This window comes from Lagenorhynchus albirostris, chromosome 1 (assembly GCF_949774975.1).
Source record: "Lagenorhynchus albirostris chromosome 1, mLagAlb1.1, whole genome shotgun sequence".
Taxonomy (NCBI): Eukaryota; Metazoa; Chordata; class Mammalia; order Artiodactyla; family Delphinidae; genus Lagenorhynchus; species Lagenorhynchus albirostris.
In genome coordinates this window covers 49,487,020-49,496,919 of record NC_083095.1, presented here as the reverse complement: position 1 = coordinate 49,496,919, position 9,900 = coordinate 49,487,020, and the positions used below count along the sequence as shown (strand labels likewise).

The 9,900-nt window shown below is 44.7% G+C and overlaps 1 protein-coding gene across 19 annotated transcripts in view; it reads right to left on the bottom strand.

Moving 5' to 3' along the window:
- Positions 1 to 5,735: 5,735 nt before the first annotated feature.
- Positions 5,736 to 9,900, bottom strand: part of TRIM9 (tripartite motif containing 9) — a 110,028-nt gene continuing 105,863 nt past the window's right edge. For all 19 annotated transcript variants that reach the window (XM_060167385.1, XM_060167249.1, XM_060167293.1 and 16 more), the window contains 2 exons: positions 7,808 to 7,970; positions 5,736 to 5,798 (listed from right to left, as the gene is read on the bottom strand). In XM_060167385.1, the coding sequence (XP_060023368.1) occupies positions 5,736 to 5,798; positions 7,808 to 7,970 (226 nt within the window). The remainder of the gene's footprint in view (positions 5,799 to 7,807; positions 7,971 to 9,900) is intronic.

The window sequence follows — 9,900 nt, the reverse complement described above, 5'->3', positions numbered from 1 at the left end:
TTTTAATGTGTCATATAAGTCAACTTACTGCTTTTTCTCAGAATTTCCTTGCCTACATTCTTCTATAAATTGTTGTGGAAGAGTTTGACAAAGAGTTTTTGTCAAGTTCTAAAGACAGGCATTGTCACCCAAGAAGATGACGGTAAGAATCATTACTGACACTCAGTTGGTATCTTAGGGAAGGGATGGAACTGACATCACCAACAGATGGCACAGAAAAGAATAATACCTAACAGTTCATAACACTCATTACGGGCTAGGTACGGTTCGGAGTGTTTTACATTTATTATTTGGTTTAACCCTCAAAACAATTCTGTTTTTACCTCCACTTTAGAGATGTGGAAACTGTGGGTGAGTTTTCATTGCTTGCTCCAGGGCATGCAGCTGGCAAACCTTGGAGCCAGGACCAGAATTCAGACGGTCACCGACAGATGCTGTGCTCTCAGCTGCTGTACCTGACCGCTCTCAGGTTGTCTGACAGTGCAGAGGGTAGAGGTCACTTAATAATTATATTTAACATGTCTTTCATCTCTATTGCACAAAGCACTTCTACATGCTTTGCTTTGTGCCCCTTTCTTTGTGCAGAACATATATAAATGCATAGTTGGACATATTGCTCTTATTAGAGAGTTTTAGCCAGGGTGGAGAATGACTCACTGGTTTATACCTTCATGAAGTTTCTCTCATCAAGGTGGTTTCTTTTATTTCTTTTTTTTTTTTTTTTTGCGGTACGCGGGCCTCTCACTGTTGTGGCCTCTCCCCTTGCAGGGCACAGGCTCTGGACGCGCAGGCTCAGTGGCCATGGCTCACGGGCCCAGCCACTCCGCGGCATGTGGGATCTTCCCGGACCGGGGCACGAACCCGTGTCCCCTGCATCGGCAGGCGGACTCTCAACCACTGTGCCACCAGGGAAGCCCAAGGTGGTTTCTTTAGCTTTATGGTTTCCTTCATCATACACATTAAAAATCATGGCCATACAGCAAAACACGTTTTGTAAGTTAACAGGTAATTGAACATTCAGCCATGCTTATTAGTGGAATTATAATTTATTATCTTCATTGCTTAGAGAATTTTAGGAAAAAATATTGGGGGAAAAAGGGCGAGAACACAAACCAAAATATTAGCCCTTTTAGATTTCATGGTGAATGTTTATTTCTACCTGGTGGGAGAAGGAAAAAAGATGTGAGCAAGGTTCATACCCACCGGGGGGATGTAAGACCTATTTTGAATTGCTTCCTTAATGGTAGCCAGGTTTTCTACTCTCTCCACCACTATGACCCTCAGGAAAGGGGCGGGTTAAAGTCCATGATAGGAAGGCCAAGGACGAAATGTAGAGGCGGTCTTCAACACACAGGAAGAGGAAGCAAACCAAAGTCCTTCCACTGACTAAGGGAATATGGGAAGAGGAAGAAAAGGTAGAGCCAGGAGGTCAGTGCCTCGGTCCTCAATACCACTCCCTCTCTGCCTTAGGCTTTATTTCAGAGGACAGGTTTGGGGAAATAGGAACAGACTATTAAGTAGTTTGATAAAGGCTGTAAGGAGAGTCCTGGTCATGTCCAACATGGCCTCTCACCCCTTTAGAGTGTACAACTCAGTGATTTTTAATATATTTACAAGGTTATGCCACCACTGCCACTATCTAATTCTGTTTTATCTAATTCTGTACATGCAGCTTTCCCTAGCACAGCTGTGGCAGAGTGGAGCTGATAATGAGTCCAAATGACCAGGCTGATGTTTCTGTGTATTTAATTAGGTGCTTCCAACTGTTCATTCCTATTTGATACCCTCAATTCTGTATGTATCCCCAAAACTGGTTCTTCAGAAAAAGACACGATTTAAGTAGCCTCAGTTAGGTGTGATGTATTATGTCAGACCCAAGGCTCCCAAACACCAGTCTCAGTGGAAGTAGCTGGCTCATATAGTTGAAGAATATACGCAGATATCTTTAGCATGTTCATAAAACTTATAAGGTACTGTGATCTAAGATCTTCTTTAATTACTATAGTTTCTTTGCTCCATAATCAGAAATTCTGATTCAATGGCAAGCCCTCCTTTCTTATCAGTGAGTTGAATAGATGGGCAAAAGATGAACGCACACATTAGAGGCAGAAAAAGAGGATCTCATTTCCAGAAAATAGGGTGATTTCTTGCAAATCACTTAGTCACTACTATGAGGAAATTCGAGGGGGATCAGAAGTTCTATTAACCTCAACACCACGGGAAGAGGAAAACATGGCTAAAGTGTTCCATTAGGTAGCAAACAGAAGAGAAGGAAACCAGAAGATGGGGCCAATAGAGAAAGAAGAACAAAATATCAGGGTAGGCGGTGAGGAAAGAAGAGTGCAGAAACCTGGACGGACACAGAGCAGCAGCTCCTAACAACTGCCTGAGGTTCCACTCAAGTTACAACCTGGATCATATTGTTACTGAACCAAGTTTTTTTAAAAATTAATTTAATTAGTTTATTTTTGGCTGCGTTGGATCTTTGTTGCTGCACGTGGGCTTTCTCTAGTTGTGTCAAGCAGGGACTACTCTGCTGCGGTGCGCGGGCTTCTCATTGCGGTGGCTTCTCTTGTTGCGAAGCACGGGCTCTAGGCGCACGGGCTTCAGTAATTGTGGCATGGGGCTTCAGTAATTGTGGCACAGGGCTTCAGTAGTTGTGGCACATGGGCTTCAGTAGTTGTGGCTCGTGGGCTCTAAAGCACAGGCTCAGTAGTTGTGGCGCACGGGCTTAGTTGCTCCGTGGCATGTGGGATCTTGCCGGACCAGGGCTCGAACCCATGTCCCCTGCATTGGCAGGCGGGTTCTTAACCACTGCACCACCAGGGAAGCCCTGAACCAGGTTTGTTTTGCCCATGGCACAGCGTACCAAAACGCTGGGATGCTGAGGTTTCCAGCAAAGCAAACAGAGGAGGGAACAAATCTCAAACCCGCCTCCCCACCCAAGGCAAGGGGCTGGGGTATTTATGGGATAACTGCATAAGGAAGCAGGTTGGTCTGAGGTATGGGGCTCGTGGGGCGCGTGGGGGGCATGGGGAAAGGTGATTGGAAAAAGGTGCGGTAAGTGTCCTTCTGCCCAGCTGTAACTAATTACAGGCCTCTGCGCCTTCAGAAGGTCACCGAGAGGACACTCACGCATGCCCAGTTGAGGGGTTGGTAATCCTATCCAGTCTTAATCAGCTCAGCTGGAATTAGACACAGCTGATGCCAAGTTCCTGGAAAACCACTCCCTCAAACATCTTATAGTTTAGGCTGCGAGCCGGGTCCTAAAACAACCTAGATTCGGGAAGGCAGGTGAAATGGATTTAACCCGTGCTTTCGATATGCTTTTAGGTCATGTTTTCCTTTTAATATAAACCCGAGGCTGTTCATTTGAAAAGGCTAGTTGTTGTAATTATTTAAAAACAATCGTATTGCTTAGCTACTCCAAGAAGTGGTGAAGGAACCAGGTTAGAAAAAGTCAGTGACACTGTATCTTGCAGTACAAGTTTGTGGAGCTTCTAGGAGCAGGTTTGTTAAGGTAAGTGCCCAGTGTTTGGAGGCAGACCCTCGACAGCATCTCACTGTTAATGTTTCATACTGAGTTAAGATTCAGGAGGTCAGCACCACCAGGCGACGGTGCAAGGTTCCTGAGGAGATGGAATGAAGTGCAGGTGTTTCCCGAGCTCTGCGGGACCTTCCCATGACACTTTGCTCTGACAAAGGCGAACTGTCGTCCCCAAAAGGCAAAAACTAAGAAATTCTAAAGACACATGGGATGTTCTCTCATAAAAATCATTTATTGGCACACCAGAAATATCCATCTGTTCTAGTACAGTAGCTGTATGCATCTATAACTGCGATTCTGTGTAAACTACGTGTTACCGGTCACTAGAAATCTAATTAGCAGGATGAATTTAACAAGGAACAAGAGTAACTATGAGTCTACAGCGGCCCAGCCATCGAGTCTCATTGGAGAATAAATCATATATCAAATTAGTGTTGGCCTGCAACAGAATGTTTCTGTAGCCAAGAAAAACCAAGGTGGACACAAGTAGGATAGCACCCATTCAATAAATCAGGTACACGTAACTAGAAAAACACCACAGCTGATAGGAATAATCTAAATCAAGTAAGCCCCAAAGTAAATTAGTAGCTATTTACATATATTACTCTTTGCCCAAACTTTAATTTGTTAGCCTTCCCATCCTACCTCTTCCCTTTTGTTATTCTTTTTCTTTTTTTTTTTCATGGTGAATTTCTTGGCTCCCTGGCAAATATTTAGACAACTAACCAGAACCTCTTTCTAGGTGCTACATTTTCTAAAACTTCATGTCAAACAAAAGGATCGGAAGGGTAGCTTATATAAGTCTATCTCTACACGGAAGTAATAAGCTTAGTATTCCGCTATCCATCATAGCAATGACCTACAATTTCCTTTCCTCCCAAACATTATTTGAACAATTCCAGAAAGTTGGGTTGTGAATGGCAGCAGAGAGGATGGATTGTTCATTTGTAACAGGCACAGATAGTGAGTCTACACGGAGACAAGCGCGTTAATCCTGAGAATGTGAATGCTGTGAACTGCAACTTAAGATCCTCCGTTATGGTCAATGAGTCTTCCTCCTTCTGGTCATTAATTTTTTTTCACATTTATTTTTAAGGCTTAGTATCACCGCAGTATTAACAAATAAGAATGCTGACATCATTTCTACCGAAAAAGGACTCTGTGGTGAATGGCAGCAAGTACCATCATTAAAATAGCACAGTTGAAAAGGCATTGAGTTGGTATGTTTCCGGTACTATGGCCAGAATGCATGGATTTTTAGCATCATTCTAGGGGATCTGAAAGATCTTACCAAGAAGCCTCTTTGGCCCTTGTTTATTTCCTTCCTAATACTAATAACAATTTGTAATAATTTTATTTTTGGTTTGTTCTCCTAGGACCATATAAGCTCCGGGAGGGCAGAGACCACACCTGTGTATTCACCACTCTGTCTCCATTGTCTAGAACAGTGCCTGGTCCAGAGTCGGTTTTCAATTAAAAACTTGTATTAAATGAATGAACCAGATCATGAAGTCCCCTGCCCTGCCTCTCTTTAGAGACCTTCCCATTTTATTCAGCGACCAGGGTTTCTGGCCCGTCCTAATGACCTAGCTGTCCTGTGAGCCTCTACCCCTTCGTCTTTGTGTAGTCGGGTCGCTGATATCTTTGTGCTTTAGTGGATAGTAAAACTTTTCATTGCTGAAAAGACTAGCTTTGCAGAGCTAACGCTGCATGAGAGGTCGCAGGGTAAGAACACTCAAGAACGTTCTAAACGGCAAGCTCCGAATTCAGCTCATTCTTCCTTACCTCTCCCTACTACCTACCTCCTTGACAGAAAGTTTAAGAAAAAAGTTATCAGGAGAATTTTCTCTTGGCAGTGCCAGGTCAGTAAGTCACCAATGAGATGATCAAAGGAGAAAGAAAAGATAAGTCACCTACGTAAAAAAAACAATGTAACTAAAAGCAAAATCTGGCTGTGGAAACAAAGTGACATGGTGGGCTGTCTAGGTCTTCCGTTGGTTAGAACTGCTGAACATGGAAGAGAAAGCAGGCTTTACAGCAGTAGAGAGGCTGGAGGGAAAGGGGGGCTGCGGGGTGCGAGGACCAGCATCTCTCTCCTCCTCCCTCTCCCTCCAGCTCTGGCTGAGCTCCTTGCTGTTGCTCTCAGGTGGAGGTAAGAACAGGCAGCTGGCGCCTCCACAGCACATCTTTAGGCTATTGATGCTCTGCTGGAGTAGCAGTCGGGGACTGGGATCCCCGTGTGGAGCGTGACCTGTGGGAAGAGACTGTGAGTCCCAAAGGCACTGCAGGATCCCCCCCTGCACCCCTTCCCCAGAGCACAGCGGGTGTGTTCCTCACTCAAAAGGGGATCTGTTCAGTTTTCTGTAACATCTATTCTACCAGGCATTGAAGAGAATTCTAGTAGAGTTCAGCCTGTGCTAAGAACCTGGCCACCATGCTGGGCTCCCCACTCTTGGAGACACTTGATAATATGGTTCGCAGCCACTTGCTTCTTCAAAGGATTCTGGGGAGATTGTGTTCCTATGACTGAAGACACAGGCATGGATATGAAGGTAGAAAAGCCTGTTGGCCACACGGCGGTGATCACTGCCATGTCCATGGACAGAAAGCAGATGCGCAGACAACTCTTCCCCTATTATTTGTCCACTAGTTATTCCAGTTAGGATAAGCCTTTCATTTAGGGATGGACTACATGATTGCCAGGTATGAAGAAACGTGGGCACTTATTTAATATTTCACTGAATTTTGTCCAACCTCATACTTGAGCTGCACGGACCAGGCTAGAACCATTTCATGCACTGCTGTCTGTCATCTCTCCCCTTCTTGTCTTGTCCCTGTCTTCCCCAGCCCAAGAGTCTTTCTCTAAAGATACTCAGAAACCCCTAAAGAGCGTCAAGTACAATATTCTTTGCAAGGGAAACAGCTGAAAATGTGGAAAACTTTGAATGAGGGTTTTCGAAGACACACTTCTAGGGAAATCTATAGCTTTCTTTTGTCCAATGTAGAGGCTGCACTCTGATTGATTAGATGTCAGCCATCCAGAAAAACCCATCTAGTTGCAGCAAGACAGAAGGGCAGAGGTCACTGGGTTGCAATCACTTCTACTGCACATACTGATAAACAACAATGGATTTTTAAAATAGCTTCCAAGACGTGGTTTTATATAGAGCAAAAACCACCAGCAGTGTTTTGATTCTCAAGCCCTATCTATCCTATCGTAAGGCAGCCATTTGCTGAATGAGGGTCACAGTCGATGATGAGCTCTAGCTCAGGACGGAAGTGAAAGGTCCCGTCCCGGCAGAGGCTGGCAGGGCACACCCTCCCGCATGGCTCTGATCTTGTCTCCCACTGCCCCTCATCTGCCCCAGTTGCCACCTCCTGGCCCTTCCTTGCTTAAGTGAGGCCTCTCGTGCCTTAGAAACTTTGCCCTGGCTGTTCCCTCTGCCTGGAAAGCCCCACACAGCTCACTCCCTCACCCCCTTCAAGGCTCAGCTCACCTGTGACTACAATAAGGTCCACCTACGTTGACGACGCTGCTTAAGATGGCCACTGCCCTCCCTCGGTCTTGTCTCCACTGGACATCGCCTTCTAACATACTATATAGTTAACATAGCAATTGTGCTTATTATTCACTGTCTGTCTCCTATAACTAGAATGTGAGCCCTAAGAGGGAAAGATTTTTGTTTTGTTTTCACTGGTAAACACCAATACTCATAATACTTCAATAGCGCCTGACATATTAAAGGCACTCAATAGATATTTGTTGAATGAACGAATGAGAAGAACTTGTTGTTTTTATTTACAGTAAATCATCAGTATGTGTTTTCTGTCCCCGAAGCGCCTGACAGAACTGATAAGAGTGCAGAGAAATCGCCCCAAATCTCTGAGCATCGTGCTAGCACTTCAGGCTCACACCTTCCCTTCTCTGGCACTCACGGCGCTTTCCATCAGTCATTTCACTTGTTTTCATGCCAGCTGATTCAAGAGTTTCCTTTCTACTAGAGAGGAATCTAGGGCTCAGAGGGACAATCATTAATTAGCCAGCCACGCAGAGAATCCCGGTTTCCCACCTGCTGTTCACTAGATTGTGTCTAAATATAACCGAGGGGCTCATGCCAGTCTGGAATCATCTCGCTTGTCACGTCCATCCCACCCGGCGCTCCTCCCCCCCCTTCCTCCGCGTCTCGGTCTGGGCCTTCGGTGGGCAGGGGCTGAGTTCGCTGCCCGTGGGCAGCCTCAGAAGCAGAGTCTGCAGCTCACCTGCACGTTCCTGTTCAGGCTGACTGCCGGGAAGAACAGCCCTTCCACGTTCTCAAACGCGATGGGACCTTGCTGCTCGTCGTTGATAAAAAATGTCAAGGTTTTTCTATTTAAGTCTAGGAGGACCCCGATCGTGGCCCCCTTTGTGATCCCTCCCTCAGTTCTGTGGGAAAAGAAAACATGGGGTTTCACTTGCCTGTCATCATTCTAGAAGCTTCCCGTTTTGTATGGTTAAACCAGTATTTTTTAACTTGTTTAAAAGTATTGTTCCTCATCCCCACCCCAGGAGCCTTTTAAAACATTTTTCCCCCTAATCGCCCCTCCTCACTTACAATTTTAATACCGCAGATATACTGTGTATCTGCTGATGGGCTGTACGTATATCTGTGCTTTATATATATAAGAAGTAAGATCTTTTGCTCGCTCCCTGGAAAACCAATTTTCACTCCCCTGTTGAGAAGGTATAGGTTCACCGTGCTGCCCTGCCGTTGCTGAGAGCGAACTCCTTCATACAGGGTCTCTACAGGCTGTCGTCTAGTAGAAAACAAAGCATCAAAGGCCAGGAGCAAAAAGTAGCCTCTGGGCTATCAGAGCTCTGCCTAGAGCTGGGTCTCACGCTTTGCACATATGGTGTGAATTAAACATCATTAAATACAAAATGATTTAATTTGAAAGTCAAAGAAGCACTTAAGCTGAACCTAAAACACATGCATGAAAAATTGGATTTGGGCCCTTCTGCTCTCCATGAAACAGAAAAGCTCATTCCAGAAAGATGGTAATTTGGGGCATGCTGAATTTGGAGAAGTTGGAGGCTCTTCATAAAACGCCAACACCGGAGAAGAGGAATCTCCTCTCTGTAAGGTGAAATCATTAATTATACTGTAGGAGGTGGAGTGACTGTCATTTGACCACGAATTGTGTCTTACGCTTCCATTGATGGTTTCACAAAAGCCATTAAGCATGGATGATCAGATTTGCCTTTTTCCTCCTCTTTGAGAGCTAGCAATACTGAACTTCAGCCTCATCTCAGCAGAGCACAGAAATGTCAGAGTGTTGTTCTTTCCCCCCGGCACGCAGAACACAGACTGCCCGTGGTGGTTAAAACACAGGGGTGTCAATTTCATCTTGGAAATTCACAGCTTCGGCAATGAGGGCACTGGTGACATGCAGTTTGCATGCAAGCAGATGTGCTCTGCCTTAAGAAAGTGTTTCTCTGCATAGCGTGGCAGTTGTGTTATTACTCACTCCTTCACTCCCAAATAAAGAAGCTAAAAGGGAAAGGTAAGCGTGGTACGTGGCATCAGGGAATCTGGTGACAGAGGGTCCCCCCCAATGTGAATTACTGAAGACAATGGCTTATATACATCTAGTAGGATTTGATATCAGGCTGGAATGGCATGTGTGCTCACTTCAAGTGATGGTGAATAATACACAACTGAATGCAGATGTATAGAAGCTATCCAAGGGGACAGGAAGTGAAGGACCTAGGAGTCCTACTGGCTAGAAAAGGGGCAGTGATGACCATACAGAAAAAGCTGAGACAGTGGAGTCCACTGCCTACCACTGCCTGACTCACTTTCCTTGTGATCCAACTGACTACAACTGTAGTTTTGTTTTTTTCCCAGAGACACCAATGAGAATGTATCCTGGGGAAATCTTTGAGAATAAGGTGGACTAGGATCCATAAAAGACACTTCTCTACCTAGGAAATGTGTGACAAATACATTTGAGGAAGAAAACGCAAACCATATGAAAAAGGAGGTCTAGAAAAAATATGATAGCATGGGTTAAATTATACTTGCCTATATTTTGTTGTTAAAGGAAAACCTTTATTTACCTTTGTTCTCTTTCCCCAGCAAACTGGGTACTCTGAGTCCATACAATAATAAGAGAGCTCTTCAAGTACAAGACTATCCAAATTGGCATCCATACACTTCGTTTAATGAATGGCTACTATTCTGAGAAGTGGCATTGATAATAATCATAATAAGAACAGTGGCTTCTATTTTCAGGTGGATGGGAGGCATTTTTGCATGATTCATGTAATCAGGGGAACATTTATGCATGGAAAAACATGATTTTCCTAATTGGTG